General features: G+C 36.0%; 1 protein-coding gene and 1 long non-coding RNA gene across 2 annotated transcripts in view; both read right to left on the bottom strand.

The window, feature by feature from the left end:
- Nucleotides 1-9955: 9955 nt before the first annotated feature.
- LOC114354922 (uncharacterized) lies at nucleotides 9956-11470 on the bottom strand. The gene is made up of 2 exons (XR_003656068.1): nucleotides 10583-11470; nucleotides 9956-10258 (listed from the first exon to the last, which is right to left on the bottom strand). It is a non-coding gene; the product is annotated as an uncharacterized LOC114354922 (long non-coding RNA).
- A 3385-nt stretch (nucleotides 11471-14855) lies between these two features.
- The window catches only part of LOC114354921 (Krueppel-like factor 2), a 45204-nt gene continuing 38154 nt past the window's right edge, over nucleotides 14856-21905 (bottom strand). Inside the window, exons 6-9 of the mRNA XM_028307522.1 lie at nucleotides 17379-17445; nucleotides 16986-17063; nucleotides 16253-16605; nucleotides 14856-15507 (exon numbers count right to left, since the gene is read on the bottom strand). Coding sequence (XP_028163323.1) covers nucleotides 15335-15507; nucleotides 16253-16605; nucleotides 16986-17063; nucleotides 17379-17445 — 671 coding nt within the window. The 3' untranslated portion in view covers nucleotides 14856-15334. The remainder of the gene's footprint in view (nucleotides 15508-16252; nucleotides 16606-16985; nucleotides 17064-17378; nucleotides 17446-21905) is intronic.

Below are 21905 nucleotides of genomic sequence, written 5' to 3' on the forward strand. Positions count from 1 at the left end.
TTTGTCTTACGAAATTTTGCCAACGCACAAGTTGTGTTCTTACAACTATTTATTGGATAAAGACGATTCTGTTTGTGTTTACTTATAAACACGGGAAGTTTCTCGAGTTTTATTCGTGCTTCTATAGCTACATGAAATAGGACTGATTTGATATACTCTTACTTATTTATTTCTTTCAGGTAGGTACATAATATGCACTGTATGAAGTGGTATTCTATAGTACCACTTATTAATATTCATGTATGAAACTTAGTGTGTAGATAGTTGAGGGAAATTGTTACCATTTTATGAAAAAAAAAACTTATAACAAATCACACCGTGTGGTTCTGGCAGAACAGGATAAGACTACAATCTTCCTCTGAATGCCGTAAGAAGACTAAGTAAGAAGACGACTAACGAATAAATACCTGAACATCAAACCTCCTTAATACTTCCAGCGTTGGAAGTACCTAAAGTCTTGCTCCTGCTGACTTGATGATGATTATCAATTAGCACACCAAAATACTTTGTACTAGTAACCAAACAGCTGATAGTACCTAAGTATTATTTGGTTTCAAAATTGCTGAACATTCCAATGCAACCGCAGGCGCTACACTTCTTTCAATATCAAAATCACCGAGCCAGGTGGCCGTCTATTTCAACCTACACAATACTGATATTGATGACAAATATCATGTGTTAACAGTATGCTGTACAAATAAAGCTCACAAATCAATGTAGAGCCTTCAATCGAAAGTAATATTTGTGTTGAACCAATTGTTTTGGCATACAAATCGGCAAATTCAATTAGTTTCGCCCTATTCATACTTTGACAAAGGATTATTAATTTAGTTTACAATGTCCTTGTTATATTTGCCAGCCCACATTTTACATTATAAACATGATTAACACTGTGTTATTAATGTTTGTATTCATCTTAAGTTGGATTAAGTTGATCAATCATTTATATACCGCTCTCTAAACTAAATGTCAGTGTTAAATACTATTATAGGTCCATACATACACTTAATCTCTTTTTATTTCAATAAGTAAGTAACGAAAGATAGAGGCAAAAATGTCGAACTGCGCACACGGCTGTTATCCGTGTGTACAGTCAACATAATATTAGTTATACATATTTATGTTGCACAGCACCTTTTATAACTTCTTATGCTGTCGTAGGATGTAGTATGGCGTTACTTCGTCCATGAAGCAGTGGTAGTGTTAATATTGGGACGTGTAAAAGTGCTTTTTAAATGCTTACATGCATAAATAGTAAATGAGTTTTATGAGTTTTAAGTAATGAATTGAAACAGTTTGTCTCTATTGTTCACCTAAAAATAAAGCTAACCACGTTTAGCTATAACAATAATCGATTATTTCAGAAAGTTAGATGTTGTGTGACACAATATAATTGATGGATGTCATACTTAATCAGATATTTGCATTTTTTGCAGTGTTCAAAATATTTTTTCAAAATCTTTGAATACATTTTTTCTCCAATGACGTCAACATTGATTTAATTACAGGCCGTCATACTTTAGCAATTCAACTTGGCCAAAAACTCCGTAAGTACGTAGCTTAACAAAATTCAAATTCGGGGGAACAATACGGAGTCAGCCTTGTCTCCATTCGTTCAACTTGCGCCGTACTTACGAACTTGTTCGGGCTTAATATGTAAAGTGTCACGGTGTAGATTAAGACCTTCTTTGTACAGTCAGCAACTGAAGACTCCACATTTCTGTGCCAAAATAACCCTTACTAACTGCCACATAAAATGATAGAGCTCTGACTTGATGGCGTTTGTACAAATTGTCGCTGTAAAGTTTCGAGGTCGTTGTATTTTTATTAGGAGTTGGATGTTGGGTTGTGATTGTTCTCTTCATTTTTACATACAAATGAGGCTGGATGAAGAAACTGATGTCGTTAATTTGTTTGGGAAGCTTAGAATTTCACAATGGTCTAGCGCTCGAAATAAATATTGAGTGCATATTGTCTGTAGCATTATCACGATTAATTCACTGAATAAATTTTGGTGCGAAGATATCTTGAATCATAAATTTATAGCAATAAAACAAAAAACATGGGATGTCGTCCACCCACAAGGTGACCGACGACCTGATAAAGGTAGCAGGAAGGCGCTGGATGCAGGCCGCTACCAACCGTGCGATGTGGAAGTCATTGGGGGAGGCCTATGTTCAGCAGTGGACGTCCTGTGGCTGAAATGATGATGATGAAAACAAAAATAGGTGTTGAACATAATTTATTATTATTAGTGTTTTTATTATGTGGATATGTCGTCATTTCTCAAAATACAGTCACATAATTCTCAATAAAGAGAATAATGTTTTTGATGACGCTTTTGAACCTGTAGCTTTGACCTTTGTTCACCAATACAATAACCGCTGTAGGGTCCTTTTAATCCACTACTGAAGGGACATTACATCAATTCCCAAAATACTATGTTTGTTATTCAAGGTGTAGCGTTGCAGTTTTGGCTGTTTTCACAAATTGATATTTCTTCNTTTTAATAACAAAGGTGGTATATCGTCTATGCCACTGCTATGTTTTTTTTTTAGTTTATTAATAATAGTTTTGATTTCTTTTTGGTTCACTGGATTTAAGTACATAGAGTTTGTTGGGATTAATTTTACCGAAGGACTAAATTGAGTTTTATTATTATGATCATTTTTAGTTTTACCAATAGATGCGAAATGGTCGTTAAAGGTATTAGATATTTCAATGGGACACGTTATTAGATTCTTTTTTACGTTTAGTACCATATTTTTATGATTACTTGATTCTGTTTTACCTAATTTATTTTTAATTATTTTCCACATGGTTTTTATTTTATTGTCTGATTTTTCCATTTCTTTAATGTATTGCAATTTTTTTGATAATGTAATGCTACGTTTTAGAGTTTTTGTATATAATTTATAGTAGGAATGAATTGCTGAATTTTTGGTTTTATTAAGGATAATTCTTAGAACTCTTTTATGTTCGCATGACTTTCGTATTCCGTTAGTTAACCAACCTTTTTTAACTTTGTCTTTTATTTTTATAATTTTTAATGGTATGTGTTCATTTAGACCAACCTTTATTTTTTCTAGAAAAGTATTATAATTTTCATTTACACTCATATTTTCATTTAGAACAGTGTCCCAGTTGACATTTTTTACATAATTTTTAAAGGATTCTATTTTCTTTTGATTGAAAAGTCTTTTTTTTGTATATAATATTTGTTTTTTGTTTAAATCTTTAACGGACTTTAACTTTAGGTTAGTTGCTTTATGATCTGATAAACCATAATCAGTGACATAACATTTTTGAACTCGAGGTACATCATTGGTAAAAATTAAATCGATACACGTGGCTGTTTTATTTGTTACTCTGGTAGCCTCTTGTACTAATTGAGTTAAATTATACGAACGCATAAGATTTAAAAGTTTTGTTGAGTGCCTATTTAATTCTTCGACATTTATATTGAAATCTCCTCCTATAATTACTCGTTTATTATCATATTTTAATAGAATTCTGTCTAGTACTTTGGTCAGTTGTTCATAGAAAAGATCTAGATGACGGTCTGCTCTATAAATGCCAACTAAAACAATATTTAATTTTGGTATTTCTATAGCACAAAATTCAACAACATATTCCACAGAAAATCCAACAAGGTCTGTCTTTTCTACATAATCAATAAAATTCCTGAGCATAATACAGACACCTCCACCGACATGCTCTTTCCTACAAAATATGGAAGCTATTTTATAATTTGGTATCACTATAGTATCACAAAAATCCCTATTCTTCCACACTTCTGACAATACTAATATATCAATGTTTTCATATTCTAAAAGTTGTTCTAACAAATCTAATTTATTTCCTACACTCTGGATGTTTTGGAAGGTTATTTTTATGCTATTCACGAAAGGGCTTCTGCAGTGGTACTCCTCTTGGTTTAAGTCTTTCCTCGTCCCTTAGCTGTAAGTCTTCTTCCAGTAGAATTCCAGGAGATCGATCATAAGTCAGGTAACTTTCATCATGGTATTCTTCAATCCAATCCATTAGTTCAGCGATATCATGAGATATAGTTTGTATTCCGTAGTCGTTTATTAGACCAGTGTGTGTATTAAACATGGTATGGTTATATTCAAGGTTCAAGTTGGAGTCTACTAAGTATGCGTATTCATGTGTTGCGTTGTCCAGGTGGAGAAGGTGGTTGAACATTTCTATTCTTCTGTTGTATAGGTCCGAAAAACTGCAGCATTTAAACGTTGGCATACATATGATGATATTTGTGTGTGTTATATTTGTCAATTTCTCTCTAATATAGGTGATTAGTTCAAAGTAGTTTGTTGTTGATTCAAAATCTTCTTTGCCAATAAATATTATGCAATAATCTCTCATGGAAAAGTTAGCAACTTTTTTCTCTATGTCCTGTAGAAGTGGTTTTATTCCACAATTAGTCTTCAGGTAGTGACATACAGCATAGCTTAAGGGCATGTTGTTTTGGACGATGTTTCGAGTCTTATTGAGTTTAGAGGTACTAAGTAGGCAGATTTTGTTTTTATTTGTTTTCTCCTTGGGTTTTGGGTTTTCAGACATAGCAAGATGATTAGTAGTAGGTGGGTTTCTGTCAATATTTGCAGTCAGCGTTGTGGACATGTTAGGGATAGTGTTATTATCTTTTTGGGAAATCTGGGATCTTATTTCCTTTGCTGAATGTGTTTTCTTGCTGTTTTGTTTTGATTTGATTGAAGAATTTTTGCTTGGAGATTTACATATTTGTGCAGGATTATTGATTTTCTGTTCGTTTTCTATCAGTTTTTTTGATAAGGCGCGATTTTCCTTAGTAAGAGTTTCTATTTCGGTTTCTGCGCTTTTCAATTTACATTCCAGATTATCTATTTTCGCAAGCAACTCTTCCACTGTGAATGCTATATTCGATCGTAATTCTGGTAGACTTCGGTGTATGTTTTCGGTCGGACTCGGTGTTGCCGATGGTGTTTCCTCGTCGTTATTTAAGCTTTCGAAGGAGTTGTTGGTCGGGATATTAACCCGATGTTTGTTGCGACAGGTGACATAATCCTGGTCATACATTGAAGTATTGTTCTGTGGTGGAGATAAGGTATTATTTAGAGGTGTAGAAGCTTCCAGCACGGATGGGTGGGAGTCGGTTGAGCTATTTGGCAGTGACACCTGAAGCGTTTTCTTCGCTGTGGCTGAGGGTTTTAGTTTATTAAAGCATGGATCGCATCGATAAGCTTTTTTATTTTCCAGTGTCATTATTCGAAAGCGTTGGAAAGATACATTTATGCAATCGATGTGGTATTTCTTTTCACAGATAGAGCATGTAAGAAATTGTTTGTTCGATATGACCTTTTTGCATTTTTTGCAATTTAGCGCCATCTTGCGGATGTCGTCGGCACTAGTAGGACAGTTAAACATGCAAATAAGCAGAAGCAGTGCCCAATTAGTCGTCTGTGCAGGGAATCGCGACTACGATGTAGTTCATGCAGCTTGGGATAGATGGAGTTAGCAGTTTAAATTCTTTGATTTTAGTATGCAGAAGGAACGCAGAACTCAGAGGTCAATGTCCGTTTTGTTGTTAGAAGAAGGAACGGTTATGCACACAAAAACATATTTGAAAGAAAAATCCAATTGCAGGCATTATTTACACATATTAATTAACACTGTTCAGTTTTTCACCAGTAAACTTAGTGTCGATGTTGATTTTAATGAGTTTATTATGATATAAGGAGTACGTACATAAGTCACATTATTCACTTGAAGAACAGTTTATCTTCGTTTATAGTTCACTTCACTTCGAAATAACACTTTTTTCCAGGTATTAACACTAATGTATTATCAATGACACATTTTTCCACTTAAAATGTACGGATTTACTAATTTTAAAACGAAATTATTACGGAGCTATATGTTTACGTGCCCCGTGCGGGGGGAATTAAACTTTGTTACGGAGTATTACGAAGTCCACAATCCCACGTTAGGAGCCCAGGAGCCCTCCTCGCTTCCAATGCACATTAATTACGCAGGTTCCACGTAAAAAGTAATTAATTGTGGCTCGAAAGAAATGGGTGGAATAAATAAGGCAGAAGGAAATAAGGTGATGAAAAAAGGCTAAGCAAAGATTTTTGCTTTACTTTTTTATAATATTCTGTAAGTAGTCCCTACACGATTTGGGGAAAATAGAGCAGATTTTTAGAGGTAAAACAGGATATTTATGTTGATGAAGATACGTGCTACCCACGTACATTCAACTTTTACTGTAGCAAAATACTAAAAGTTGAGGTTGAAATGCTTTCGTGTCCTGAATTTATACGTTTATGTTTTTACAAAGTTCCTACGAAATGAGCTTTAATGAGCAAATTCCCAAAAAAGTTATATTTTATTCAGTACTACAGGGTGTTAGGTAAATGGGTATATGAGCCGACACTAGCACTTGTTAACATGGTCATATAAATGGTATGGTAAAGTCAGAAATTTGATATATCATTTTAATTTTTTTAATTTTCATACACAATTAATTTTATAAAATCTGATTTGTATGAAATTAAAATAAAGATATCAATTTTCTGACTTCACCATACCATTTATTGGTGTGTCGGCTCATATAAGTACCCATTTACCTAACACCCTGTATAGTGCTAAATCTCTAGTATATTAACATAATATTGCATTTCGAGCTTGTTCTACCGTAGCATTATCTTATTGTTACGTAATATTATTTATATTTTATATGGATTAATCTTTTTACATTGCACTAACTTTTCGCCGCATCCATCAGTTAGGTCCATCCCTAATACTGTGGTTCTATAGAGTTCATTTGAAAAACCGATGATTGATCAGCACTCCAGATACCTTTTAATAATAATAATAAGCCGCAGGGCAGCTTTGTGGCGAGCTGTTGGTGAGTAGCGACACCACGGGGCCAGTTGTTAACCCGAGTGCTCCCGAGAGTCGGTCAAGACCCTCGTCTTCGGCTTGCCGAAGTGGAATCCGAGAGGGTNACCTATAATAACGTAGCTTCAAATACCTCGTGACACCCAAAAGTGGCCAAAAAGTTAACAACACAGCCCTATTCTAATATAACAAAGACGTTGCGAACTTTCTGGCAACTTTGGGTGTCACGAATTATTTACTTGGCACTGTGTGAAATTGTCCAAAGATATATTATTATTTTTTAACGCCGACTGTACCTTGAAATATTTTTATTACTAGCTTTCCGCCCGCGTGGAATTTTGTCTGTCACATAAAAACTTTATCGCGCGCGTCCCTGCTTCAAAAACCCGGATAAAAACTATCCTTTATCCTTTCCTGGGACTCAAACTATCTCTATGCCACATTTCATCAAAATCGGTTCAGTGGTTTAGGTTACTTTCGCATCTATAATATTAGTATAGATAGGATAGACCGCGCTCGGTGCGTTTCTATAAAGATGACCTACTCATTTGTATTTACTCTGGTATAGATTACACTCGCTATGTGTCAAGCCCCAGCCTATAAGTGCTTTTACTAATAGTTGCATTACTGGCCGCTAAAATGCTAGAAGTTAAAAATAATATAAAATTAACATAAAAATAACACAACATCTGCTCTTAAACTAACACAAAAAGGCGTTTTTGTAGTGGAGATAAATTATCACTTTTTTACGACACAAAATTTAAGTCACAATATTTTTTGTAACACATGTCTGTCAAACTGAATATAACTTGTTTTGTATAAACTTCTTATATAACGTATAACCTCAGTATATTTTCAAATTCAATATAATTCTAAGATGACTGACTGACATAGTGATCTATCAACGCACAGCCCAAACCACTAGACGGATCGGGCTGATATTTGGCAGGTAGATGTTATGACGTAGGCATCTGCTATGAAAGGATTTCACGAAACTCCACCCTTATGGGGGTAAAACGGGATCCACGCGTACGAAGTCGCGGGCAGCCGCTTAGTCTTTCATATAAGCCCTTTTTTAAGGCATTTATACACGTCCCAAATATGTATAGCTTGCCCTACCACCACTTCGGGACAACATATGGGCTGGTGCCGGTAAGAAGTGGCGGAAGAAACTCGACAACAACTTAAAACAAAGCTTAATATTCAATTTGACATTCATAAAGTAGTTCTATCTCTTTTTATTCACTAATAAAAGAAAGTCAGAGTTTAATAAAAATAATCGAGCCCAATATTATAAATACATTTTAGTACACGACAGAATTCAGAGAGATGTAGTCTGGTCGCTGAGCACGTAAAATTTTGTCCATTGACCCAAGCTACCCATCCTTATCGCTCGCGCGTAATTATATTGCTGTCGCGACTGTGCGACGGGCGCCCGCAGTGAGTGTGCGAGAGACCGAGACCGGGTTTTAGTAAATTACAAAACAATTATATTTTTAGTAAGTAAAGTCAGCGTCAAATAGTACGAGACACCCAAAGTGTTTACAACACAACCTTATTCCAATTGTAACAAAGACGTGTTGCGAACTTTTTGGCTACTTTGGGTGTCACGAACTATTTGATTCTGACTGTATATCATCCACAGTATAACATATTCAAATGGTGAAATATAAATTTTGTATATTATAAGGTACAATTTTCAGCAGGTCAACCTAAAATAAAATGACGAGTTTCCCCAATGAATTTTACACTTTATGGCTTACAAAATAAGCTTCAAAATTGAGGCAATTCGTCTATTTGTGTTGGTTGCTAGCTGTCAAACATTTTTCTTTAAAAAATCAAATTGAGATCAAAATTCAATGAAAAAAATAGAGAGTTAGGAATTTCCAATGCGAGATCAATAATTAAAATAATTTTCACAATTACATCTTTTTTAAATAATCTAGGATCATAGCACCCTTTTGATTTTTTTATATTAATATTTAAAACTTTTTAAATCCTTAAAATTACATTTATTTCTATAATTTCAAAAATACTGGCCCCAAATTACTGTTTGTCATCAAGTCTTATCTATATAATTATATTTCATCCACGTGTATAATATAACTAAATTAACTAATATTAAACTTATACATAAACATCTGAAAACAAAAACAAAATGTATATCTACGAACACTTTTTAAATGTACAAAAATATGATTTCACAATAATATAGGAATATAGTATTTTGTTTAAATTCTAGTATTGCCACAATCGCCCTGTATAAGTATCAACTTTTTATATTATTTATAATGTATATAAAATTGTGGAACATCATTTTTGAGCATAGACAATGTAAACTATGTATAATAGGACTACAAAAACATAGACCTCTATCTAACCTACGTATAATAAGTACGTAAAAATCAACTGCCTTTCTGCAGTTGGGTAAATGTGTAAATTATACACTAAAATTGCAAACTGTATACAACCTAATCAATTACTGGTAGTATATAAAATATAATGTATACAAAATAATGCCATCCCATGACAATATACAAAATAAATTATAATAACCTCAAACGATTTTGAGCTCCATATTGTGTGTAAGGTTTAAAGTTATTTGAGGGAATTTCAAATATACAAAAAATATGTGTTGGTCTGACTCACTGTATAATTTCCATAACTTATACTTTCAAAAAACATGAAAATATATTAAACTAGATGAAAACCCGGCTTCGCTCGGGTGAAATTTGACTCATAATACACAATTCTAGGTGCAAAAAATGTAGATAGATGTTTCTGTAGTCATCGGTTCTCAAAGAATATTAAATATAGATTTATATAGCTTCGTTAGTTGTGTTTAATAAATATGGTAAATAAAAACTGCAAAAGTTTTTACACAAATTATTTTTATTTTAAATCAACATTCAAAATAAACTAAGACAAATTAACAAAACAATCAAATTCAATCTTTAATATAGGTTATGTAAATAACTCTTATTAATAGTCAGAATGAAGTGCTTGACATTGAACACATTCATAAATCATAGAACCAACTGAATGTACTGGTACTTGAATGGTGTTATTTGAAAGTGCTAAATATAAATAGTTAGTCCTGGGGGGCTGATATTCTGTACTAAACCTGCTTGAATATTTACGTTTTTTCGGGGGTCTGCCCGCCATTTGATATATTTTCTTTCTCTTCTTCTTCTAAAGAAATAAAATCACTGCTGACTGACAGCAGCTGTTTTTCCTTGTTGTCCGAAGAAGCATCATCACTGCTGACTGACAGTAGCTGTTTTTTCTTGTTGTCCGAAGAAGCATCATCAATCATCAATGAATCCTCGATTAGCGTCAACTCTTCGTTATCAACCTTAAAATAGAAATATATTTATGAATAGAAAATTTAAAGCTTTCATTTCAATTTTTAATGCTATATTGTATTACTCTTATTAAACAAATTTAATAAGATGTGATGAAAAAATACACCACATACAGGAGTTGAACCTACATCCTCGACTTCTCCGTTGTCGCGCTCTTACCATCTGAGCTAACTGAGTTTAATAACAGAAATATATTTTATTTTTAGACAAATATTCAAATATTAATAAGTATTGTGAATGTATGTAGGTGTAGGTATACCCTCCCACCTCTATATTTATTTTACTTTACTCAGTGACCTACACTATTAACTTACCTGAAAGTCATCAAATAAATCTTGTGATGCAGCAGAAGCAGCTTTTTGCTTTTTAGGAAAAAGGTTTGATAGTGCCCGAGCCTTGTTTATTCTTAACTGCCTAATTGTTTCTAAGCCACAACACTCGCAATAATTGAAATTATCTGCAAAAATATATTACAAAATTATTTATAATAAGAACCAGCCGAGCTCAAGTGGAACTTGCGCATGAAGGAGTCTATTCGGTTATCAGAAAAAACGGTGCAAAAATCGTGTCTGTTTCTGTATTTATGTTGATAACAACTCAACACAGGCTATGCATGTGGTCATTTATTATTATTTTTCGGGTTAAATAAAAAAAAAATAAGCCGCTTACCGAGCATAATGTTGTCGCATTCCACACATCGACTGCACATTTGCATTTGTTTGCAGTTTCTTACAAATATTTTACCATTACAAAAATTGCATGTCACTGGAATTTATCACTGTGCGAAACTAAATGACATTGACATTTGAACTTCAACTTTTATGGTTATGGCTAATATTCTTTTTCTGTGGTTGAATCGGCCAATATAAGGTTAAAAGAAAAAACACATAACAAAGAGTGTATCATAAAAATCGCGAAACGCACTGATCTCCATTTATTTATGGATCGATGACAACCCAGCAAAGAGGTAGTAAGGTTTTGGCGCTGATCGCATAGTGAGTGGATAGTGAACTACTAAAGATGGCGACAGCGGTTTGTTTGAAATTGTTTGTCAGTGCCATCGGAATTTAACGAAATTCTCCATTATCCGAATTTTGCGGATATATGTTGTCGACTCAAAATCGATATTTTTTTATGCTTTGTTATTCATATAAGGTTTCGATCCAGTCTACCGTACCCCTTGACGAAATTATTAATATAGATTTTATTTTTATATGCTTACTTAAACTCTAAAATTTAGAATTATTATTTAATAACTATGTATTTGAAAGAGTGCTCTGAAGAAAAACAGTAAGGTGACTTTAATATTATATTACTACGGTTTAAATTGCAATGTTGATGGCATTTTATAAACCGGTTACTTAAAATAACTTCACTCCTGTCAACAAGCGAGTAGTTTTTTAATTAAAAATCATGTCTGTTCCTTATTTTTCCATCAAATTGACGTTCAGGAGATGTAAAACTATTATACTTAACTAACTTATAATAATACTTAAAATCTATAAAAATAAATGTGTAAATGTACTGGCCGTAAGTTAATGAAATAATGCCGCTATGGTTTAATTATTGTCACTAAACTAATTCTGTCGATTTTCACAGTAAAGATATTATTATAATATTGATTTGAGCGAAAAGTCTTCATCTTGTATGAAATTGTCATACATTTCAATGCATTTACATAACTTTTATTCTTAAATTATGTAATACTGTCACATATTACAATTTATATACTGTCACGTATAACGTCTAGATCTTTCTTCTAAAAAAATTGAGCGTATATAACACCTAGTATAAAATTTTAGCTTCATTTATAAATGTATTATTTAGTCCAGTCATTATAGTAAGTTCACCTCGGAATTCGAGATACCCAGCTGTAAGTCTGTAAATACGTGTATATTGACACCCTAAAAGTTGTCTCAAAACCTACATATGGTGGGTGTAAGCAACTATTAAATTTCAAGGTCAATGGTCACAAAAATCGGTATATTGGGCGTTTTTTAGAAATATCTCATTTCCTATGGGTTTTTTTGCTATTTGTATTTATTATCAATATTGTAGAATACTAAATTCTCTACAAATTTTGCTTCAAAAATTTTTTTATACGGTTAACCGTTTTCGAGATAGAGGGCGGAGAGCGCGCGGTCACTGCATCACTTCAGGTCAACTTAAGCGCTAATTCCCGTGGGAATTTCGGGAATTCCTTGTTGTAAATAAGCTTTAAGTTTACTAAGGTACCTACATGCCAAATTTCAAGCGTCTAACTTCCGTTAAGCGTTTAGATTTTTCATACAAAAGGATTTTCCCGCTAATTCTTGTTCCCGTGGGAATTCCTAAGTATACTATAACCTGCCTAGGTATATGAAGAATAATTGTACCAAGTTTCGTTAAAATCCGTCGAGTAGTTTTTGTTTCTATAAGGAACATACAGACGGACAGACAGACAGACAAAAATTTTACTGATTGCATTTTTGGCATCAGTATCGATCACTAATCACCCCCTGATAGTTATTTTGAAAATATATTTCATGTACAGAATTGACCTCTACAGATTTATTATAAGTACTAGCGGCCGCCCTCTATCTCGAAAACGGTTCACCGTATAAAATTTTTTATTGGACAAAATTTGTAGAGAATTTATTTATTAAAGGTGTAGGCTTTTCTCATAGGGTCTCCTCATGGGTCCTTGCTTTTTCCTTAGTATCTTGGGTGCAGGCGTTTTGTTAAGGTCCCAGTTATTAGTGCCTCCTCATATGCAGCCCCAGATGGTCAGACCTAGCAAAAGATCGTCTGCATAGAGCACACGTGAATGGCCGGTGGCCGCTGTGCTTGCAAGTGGCCTGAGGGCCTGATGCTCAAAAGTACTAACATCAGGAGTAGAGCTTGTTACGTAACAGTGCTCTTTTTTCATAATAGATTTAGTGTATTTAAAGTCCCCTAATATGCAGTTTCAGGTGGTTTGATCTAGCAATACATCACCAATAAAGGAGGAAAAGTGAAAGAGTCAGTGTTTTTAGGTCACTTGGGGACTGTTTAACACCTTCGCTGCCAGCCTAAAAATGGCACTGTTCCGTTCGGGCCATGGGGGACAATGATGGGCGACACTTTAACTTTCCGTTCGGGCCGCGTCGGACAATGATGACCGCGAGTCAGACCTATGTTTAAACTTCTGTATTGAGCCGATGGACAGCATTTCTTCAATAATTCTCATATAAGCTGACCCGCGCGGCTCCCAAGATTAGTGTACGTCACTTGGTTCTCAGGTAAAGCTCGGACTTAGAAAAAAAAATGTGGATAACGGTAGCGCAATGAAACATGGTAATTATACAATGCATTTTTGCAAATTTATCAACTTTTTAGCAAGATAATAACGGTTTATTAATTAAAACATATCGTTTACTTATTTTATATAATTTATAATATGCAGGACAATAAAAAAAATCACTTTCATTGTTGAACAACCACTTTGTATGAAGGGTTGGTACAGGTACTAAGTTCTTTGTACAGCTACAAAACTTATGCCATTTAAAACCTTATTAGTGGCATAAATTATTGTACTTATTAGATGCTTACACCTACCAGGATTGTCGAGAAAAATAGATTTGTTTAATGTATGAAAAAAACATTTTTTCTCTTATCGATACTCTATTCTAGAACTTTTTTTATTAATCATGTAGGTCAAATTATTGGCATGTTAAATCAGCTATGTCATTATAATTATTTTTAATTTTAAGTATATTTTTAAATATTATTTGTAGATATACTGACAATTCAATATTGTTTTGAAAAAAGAACCGATCGAAAGTGACACTACAGTGATGGATGAAAAATTCAAAATACAGTCAAACAATTTCTAAAACGTCAAGTCGCAAAAATTGGATTAATAACCCAGTTGTTAGTAGCACCTTCCTGTAAATTTCATAATTATATGGCTGTCCAACGAGGCAAAAATGGGAACTAATAGTTCAGTATTGATAGTAGCGCCTTCCTGACAATGCCATAGCTGGGACGACTCAGTTTTGGACAACTTTTATACGAATTATTGATAAATTCAAATTTTTAAATAAAATTTAAATCTTTTTTAATTAAAACAATTTGAAAAAAATCACTTTTAGCATTCCTTTTACGGTATCATCGATTTATTTATTATTATTTTTAATCACTATTTAAGACTTATCCTGCTAGTTTCGTTTCTCATTTTATACCTTATAATATTCCTATTTATGCGTAATATAATATATCAAAAACCTACCAATGTACAACTCTTTATTTTTTTGGTTGTTCTCCTTTTTTTTTTTGGATGCGAGCGGGGATGGTCGACAACATGACCGCGCGGCCCTACGGAACGGATTTTCGAATTTTCGCTCGCTGGGGCCATGGGGGTCAATGATGTCCGACGCTTAATAATTCGATGTAAAGACTCAAAAACAACTATATGTTAATAAAATCCTTTATTTATGTTTATAATGTAACGATTTAACAAAAAAAAACAATCGACGAAAATTGAAAAAAATTGAAATTTTTACTTGGCCTGGTAGGAAAGTGCAGTGTCGGACAACATTGACCGCGTTGGCGTTCAATGTGTTAAATTAGTAGACCCTTTATGATGCTCAGTGGACATTCTAAGTTACTTATTGGACATTTTAGTTACTCATTAAACATTTTAAGTTACTCATTGGACATTTTATGTTACTCAGTGGACTTTATCTTTACATCTGACCTGTCAATCTTACATCTAGCCTGTTAAATTGCATCTGACACGCTATATTACATCTAACCTGCTCTCTGATCGCCTTATAGATCATGTGTTGAGTCTTGGGTGTAGTCTTCTCTCTTAGGGTCTCTTTATGGGTCTTGGGCTTCTTGCTTAGTGTCATGGGTGTAGGGCTCTACTTGAAGTGTGTCCCTAGCATGTTCTTCACCTAGTACTTGCGTCTTTATGTTACCGCATCTCACCTATTATACTACATCTAACCTGCTCTTAAACTCGTTTCTCCTTGGGTGTTTGCTTCTCGCTTAGTATCTTGGGTTTAAGGGTCTTCTTCAGGGTTGTTCTTTTGTTCCATTTGCTAGTGCCTCCTCATATGCAGTCCTAGATGGTCAGACCTAGCAAAGGATCGTCTGCACAGCGCACAAGTGAATGGTCTGTGGCCGGTGTGCTTCCGAGTGTGGCGGGTCAGCTCGTCGGAGCGGGCGAAGCGCCACGAGCAACCTGCCCAGCCGCAGGAGTATGGCTTCTCGCCTGGATGAGAAAAATCCAAATTATTTATTAGTATAAGGTATAGTAAACCCGCTTATTGGACGACAGCGCGACCTATCGGCCTGTACAAGACTACAATTTAATTATTTTTTGTCTATGGAAATTTTAGTAGGTAGTCTCTGGCCACCCGGCACGATTATGCAAGCTAATTGCATCAATACGAATCCTGTTGTTCCGGTGGAGTATTAACCAACCTCTTTCTGTGGATTTCGTAAGACCGTTCGATCGTTCGTTTCAGCCGAAAGACGTCTACTGCTGGACAAAGCCCCCCCCCCCCCAGGCCAATAAGGCAAATTAGAAATGAAGAGATCCGTAGGAGAAGCAGAGTGACTGACATAGCCCGCAGAGTCGCTAAAATCAAGTGGCAGTGGGCGGGGCACATAGCTCTTAGAGCTGATGGCCGCTGGAACAGGAAAGTTCTTGAGTGGCGACCACGAGCCGGAAGACGTAGCGTGGGCAGGCCTCCCACTAGGTGGACCGACGATCTGGTGAAGGTCGCGGGAGGTGCCAGGATGCGGGCGGCGCAGGTCTTTGTGGTAAGACTATTAAGGAACAAGTATTATGCGAACATCAGACCTCGCCAACCCGACTGACCAGCATAGGGAGTGTAGGCTAAATGCTCTATTTGCCTCTAATTACCTGAAGATGACGATAAATACGGATATTAATATGAATTTTTTGTGATTTGCTAAGTCAATCAATAGTGAAAATAAAAGTGCAAGCTTACCAGTATGTGTCCGTTTATGTGCTTTCAAATGGGAGCTCTTCGTGTACACCTTATGACACCCCACCACATCACACTTGTGCAGTCTCCTCCTATTCTGCCCATCATCATTCCCAGCTGCCTCTGTATCTTTAACTGTCTTCGTAAATGCTTTCCGTTGCGTCAGCTGATTCAACGAACCCGTCAACGCGTTCTGCAGCGCTGTGTTGAGAAGAAAGTTCTTGATTTCAACGTCAGATGTCGGTTTTGGCGGGAGCGCGAACGGTAATGGCGGGAAAAATGGCGGCTTTGACAGCTGTGACGTTTGGTGCATTTGCGGGGCTTGCTCTGAGATCTGGGCTGGTGGTGGTTTTAGGCTGAAATTATTTTTTTAGTAGAAATGAGTTTGATAATAAAATAAAAACATTGCCACGAAACAGAAATATAAAAGAAAAGGCAAAAAATGCCAAAAAGAGACGGCACAATGTAGGCAGTCTTATTGTACTAGAAAGCGGTCACTTCCAGACAACCTAGGGAGGGGACAGTTTTTCTTCTTTGCTTGGCCCTTTCCCATTTTATTTGGGGTCGGCCCCATATCATGCGTCTCTAGGCGGCTCAGGCTAGGAGGTGACAGTTGTTTAAGATAATATGTAATTTAAGTAAAGTTCGGTCGCCGAAAACATAGAATTTCGTCCAATGAGCCGAAGATACCCTTTTAGTTCTTATTTATTTATACGGTATATATTAATATACTTACATATTAGTATGTTGTTTCGGTTTTCTTGCGCTTCTGAGATCAGGTCCTACTTTTATTTTAGGTACTTGGCGGTTTGCTCTGAAATCACATAAGTATTTCTTAGTTAGAAAAAGTTATTTTCTCTTGTATATGGATTGAATGGAGCAGATAATACTTCAATAAACAAAATAATAAGTCTTGTAGGTCTAGGATGCGCATCACGATAAACTTTTATCGAGGCATTTTCGATTTTACAGATAAGCCCATACACTTGTCGTCTAAAATCGTCGATAACATTTTATCACGGCGCGCATCCTTGCCCGGCTGGTTGTCAATCATAACGAAATGTACTAGTCAGAAGATATAAATGAAACATAGTTCCCTTTGTAATCAGTATAATTATGTATAACTTACTCGAATAACAGCGTAGATCTGTGGTCGACATCTTTGCTCAGCTTGGATGAAGTGGGAATGGCAGAACCTGCAATAGAAAAAAATATATAATTAATTTTCAACATCTTAAAACCTCCAGTCTCAAGTACTCTCTCAAGACTCAAGTAGAATAGGTCTATTCCCATTCTTCCTGTGGATATCTGAGCTCTTTAAGAGACGACTAAGGGACACATGCGAACATCAGGCCTCCCCAACCCGTCTGGCCAGCGTGGGGAGTGTAGGACAAATTCTACATTTGCCTCTGGTAAATTGGAGAAGGTGGTCAGTGGAGACTAAATACATAAAGATGACAAACATGATTATGATGATGCAATCACAAATACATAATAATATGTTTGTGTTTAGCTGTCGAACGCCAACGCTGGGTAGACGCCATCACAAAAGCCACTGAGTCCACCATGGTCCAGTCAGAAATGGAAGCACATCGCCAGGAGAGCTACCCTCGGAGACGACATCACCCCACCATGTACCTCGTCAGCGCAACCATAACACAACTATTCTGACAAGAGTACCCTACTAAGAAGTTTATTATATTAAGCTTTATGTGCTTCCTTCCATACAACCTCCAAAATAAACGTCTCATTTTATGTTTACTTATGATTATTATGATAATATCAAAAATTGCAGGACGCAAATATTCACGCACAATATATCCCTTTGCATTATATTCGTCGCTATATTTAATTGAATCGTATAAAATGTGAGGGCTGACAACGATCTAAGCCTATATACGCCGTTTAAGTGTTCTTGTATCACGCAATATTCGCACACAATATATCCCTTTGCGCCATATTCATCGCTATACGTTACACGTATAATAGTGGTATATAAAATAGGATGGCCTATATACGCCGGTTCAGTGTTCTTGCACCACGCAATATTCGCACTATATCTCCCTTTGCACCGTATTCGTCGCTATATTTAATTTGGTATATAAAATAGGATGGCTGACAAACAAGCGACAACGATCTGGCCTATATACGCCGCGTCGGTGTTTAGGACCGTGGGAACGAGAGACGTGTTAGAGTGGCCACAGTAAAAGGGATCAGTATATCTTCACTATTTGTGCCCGCGACTAACGAATAGTTTGAATACATTTCCCGTTTTTGCAACATTTTTCTTTACTTCTCCGCCCCTACTGGCTGAAGGGTGATGCGTTGCGTAGCCCAGTTACGAGGAAGGAAAATTCAAATGATTCCCACGAGTACGAAATCGTTGGCACGGGACTATTTCTACCTCTTCTTCCCATCGCATCAACTCCTGTGTAGCCAGGATCTACAGCTTGACCGCCAATAAAAACCCAACCAGTGCAGTTCAAGTTTTTTCCGGGGGAAAGTTAAACTGTCAAAAAAGTTGCCAACGGATATAAACTTCTTAAAATAGTTATTTTTGCAAATATTTATTACATAGAAACACTCAGACCAATACAAAAAGATACCTATAATACTTAGTTTATAATTATGTACATAATTAATAATAAATAATAATAAATAATAATAAATATCTTCTGACATTTTACACTGCGCCTCTAGCCCCAAACTAAGCAAAGCTTGTACTTTACAATAAAAGCTTGTAAATTACAATAATTATTATACTAGTAGAACATCACCAAGGTATTGCTTAATTAAACAGAAACGACCGAGCCATCCAACCACACATATTTTATTTCCATCCGAGTTCACAGGTTCGATCGATATAAATCTCACACAAACGAGCCTCCAGCCAAAATCATAAATACATTAGACCGAAAGCCTATTAATCTAGATTCGAGACTTTCTGAGTCCACGACAGAATTGGAGCAGGAAAATGTATGAATAATTGATGGATTCTCGTTTTAGGACTTTGCAGGGCTGTACTGAGAGTCTATTTTATTACATCTCCCTCCGTTATAAATTTCAAATTATAAAATCAAAATCAAAAATATTTATTCAGTTTAGACCACAAGTCTCAAGTAGAACAGGTCTATGTCTTATGAACGTCAAAATGTAGTAAAAACTAAAAAAGAAAAGGTAGCCCTTATGGGGCACTTTACATGTCTCCTTTCTCTATTTCTTTATTCTTTCTCTATTGAACAGTGTAAGAACTAAGAATAGGCTTAGTTCTAAAGGCAATCAATAGATGGCGTTATATTTTTAAAATATCGCAGTATTATGTGATTTTTGGGGTTGGTTATAATTCGTTCGTTCGTTTTAGCCAAATAACGTCCACTGCTGGACAAAGGTCTCCACCAAGGATTTCCAGAAAGACCGGTCCTGCGAAGCACACATCCAGCCGCCTCCCGCGACCTTCACAAGATCATCGGTCCACCTAGTTGGGGGCCTACCCACAGTACGTCTTCCGTTATAATTCATAAACAAATAACCGTGTTGTTTCGGCAGAGTAGAATGGGATCAGTCTTCTCAAGGATAGGAATAGGAAATATGCGAACATCCAACCCGTCTGGCCAGCGTGGGGAGTGTAGGCCAAATCCTCCATTTGCCTCTGGTTAATTAGAGGGTCGTGCTCCTGCAGTGGAGACTAAATGACCTGAAGATGAAACTGGGCACAGCTTTATTTACCTTTAATTTGTGTTTATTTGGCTGTTTCCCAAATGCCTCCCTGTCGGAACTAGATCTCGATTCTCGATAACAACCGGCCCATTATTAAAGGCTTTGCCAAACAGCCCAATGTTACCCATTTAGGATTTTATTTTGACCAAAAATATGCTTAAGAATGTCTTTTTCAAAATTGCTATTTACAGAAAATTGGTATTTATATTTTGTAATAGGTGTGATTTTGCATCTAAAATGTAGTCTGATTTATTGGCAACTGTACCATGGCCACAATAAAAACTTCTCTTAAAATGGCGCTACATTTATCCCCTAAGCCCCTAAAGTCATTAAATTCTTTTAAGGTCTTGCGATTGTAGGAAAAACCGACACGCGGCAGTGCGTCTAGCCAAGTTTGTAAACAAAAGTGTCATTAGTATATTTATTTTAGACCTTGACACAAGCAGGTAAGGTTTAATATTTGACGGCGCTAAGGCGTTAAGTTACACAATTTCGATCTATTTAAATGTCAAGTGATGAAGAGAACAAACTTGAGATGTGTAGTTTTTACAACTTAGGGCTGATTTTTGTTGGATAAGTTTTAACTGAAGAATAAGTTTGGTACATTGACAGTTACCTTGTTATGCAAAAAAAAAGGAAAAAAAAAGTTTCAGTATGGGAAATATGTCAAAATGACAAGTTTATTCTTCAGTATAGAGTTATCCGACGATTGAAAAATCGGACCTTAGCTAAATCTAGATCGATAGCTTGACAATAGTCAATAGGTTTAGCTAGCAGGTATTTGCTAATATTATTTTGATACCTTATATCCTAGCGAAATTTACAGAAAGCCAAAGCCGGTGTATGTAAGTACCTAATATCGAGATGCGAGAGCATAAAAATCTGAAACACATCTGAAGTCTTGCTGACTTTTAACGTCTACAAAAACACCCTCTCGTGCCGATCCATACCTCAGGCACTTAGTAAAGCGTTAGACCTAAAATAGATAATTTAGGAGTCAACAAACGAAAATAACTATTTTTCACCGATTTAATCTGCGAGCCCGGCTCCATACACTCCCATGCATCTTACACTACCTACAAAAGCCCTAACCGTAAACAACTGAAGTACACAATCCGAGACTTCCTATAGTGTAGTGTGACCCGAATTCCCGGGCACTGTCCACTTTCCCCGGGCCAAATCTATTAGATCCAGATCTTAATTGTCGCTGTCCACATTGTATACGGCCTGTGTTGAGCGTGAGGCCATAGAAAATACGGGACGGGTTTAATCCTTTTTTCTTTTTTCAACCAAAGCATCAGAAATTGCAGTGGTCAGTCAGGTGGACCGACGACCTGATAAAGGTAAGCAGGAAGGCGCTGAATGCAGGCCGCTAACAACCGTGCGATGTGGAAGTCATTGGGGGAGGCCCATGTTCAGCAGTGGACGTCTTGATGATGATGATGATGATGATGATGATGATGATGAAAGCATGTCTATTGCTGAACAATGGCTTCCCCAAGGATTTCCCAAGGTAGGTACTGTGCTGCCTGCTATTAAGCAACCTTCACCCATATCAGAACATTTGCGCGAAAAACACTTGCTCGTGAATACTATAATAGCGCGAATGGATGATTGCGCAAAAAATAAAAGATATATGACGACATTATCTCGAAAGACATTATGTAACAAGAACCACCTTAACCAGATCGTCAGTCCACCGAGTGTGCCTAACGGAACTGCTTCCAGTCCGTGGTAGCATTTCAAGAACTTTCTCAAGGTCAAGCTGAAGATACTGGCCCACAGAAGTTGCAGCAGTGGGAACATGAGGTGGGAATATTCCCTGCCTATAAAAACCTGAATTTGGAACACGCTGTTCTCGTGGCCCGATGCAACGGTCCACCACTACACCGCTGGCAGCCGTTTAACAGCCGTGATTGGTTCTGCCGATTGGACTTCG

This window comes from Ostrinia furnacalis, unplaced genomic scaffold, assembly GCF_004193835.3.
Source record: "Ostrinia furnacalis isolate ACB-3 unplaced genomic scaffold, ASM419383v2 OfSCF2274, whole genome shotgun sequence".
NCBI lineage: Eukaryota > Metazoa > Arthropoda > Insecta > Lepidoptera > Crambidae > Ostrinia > Ostrinia furnacalis.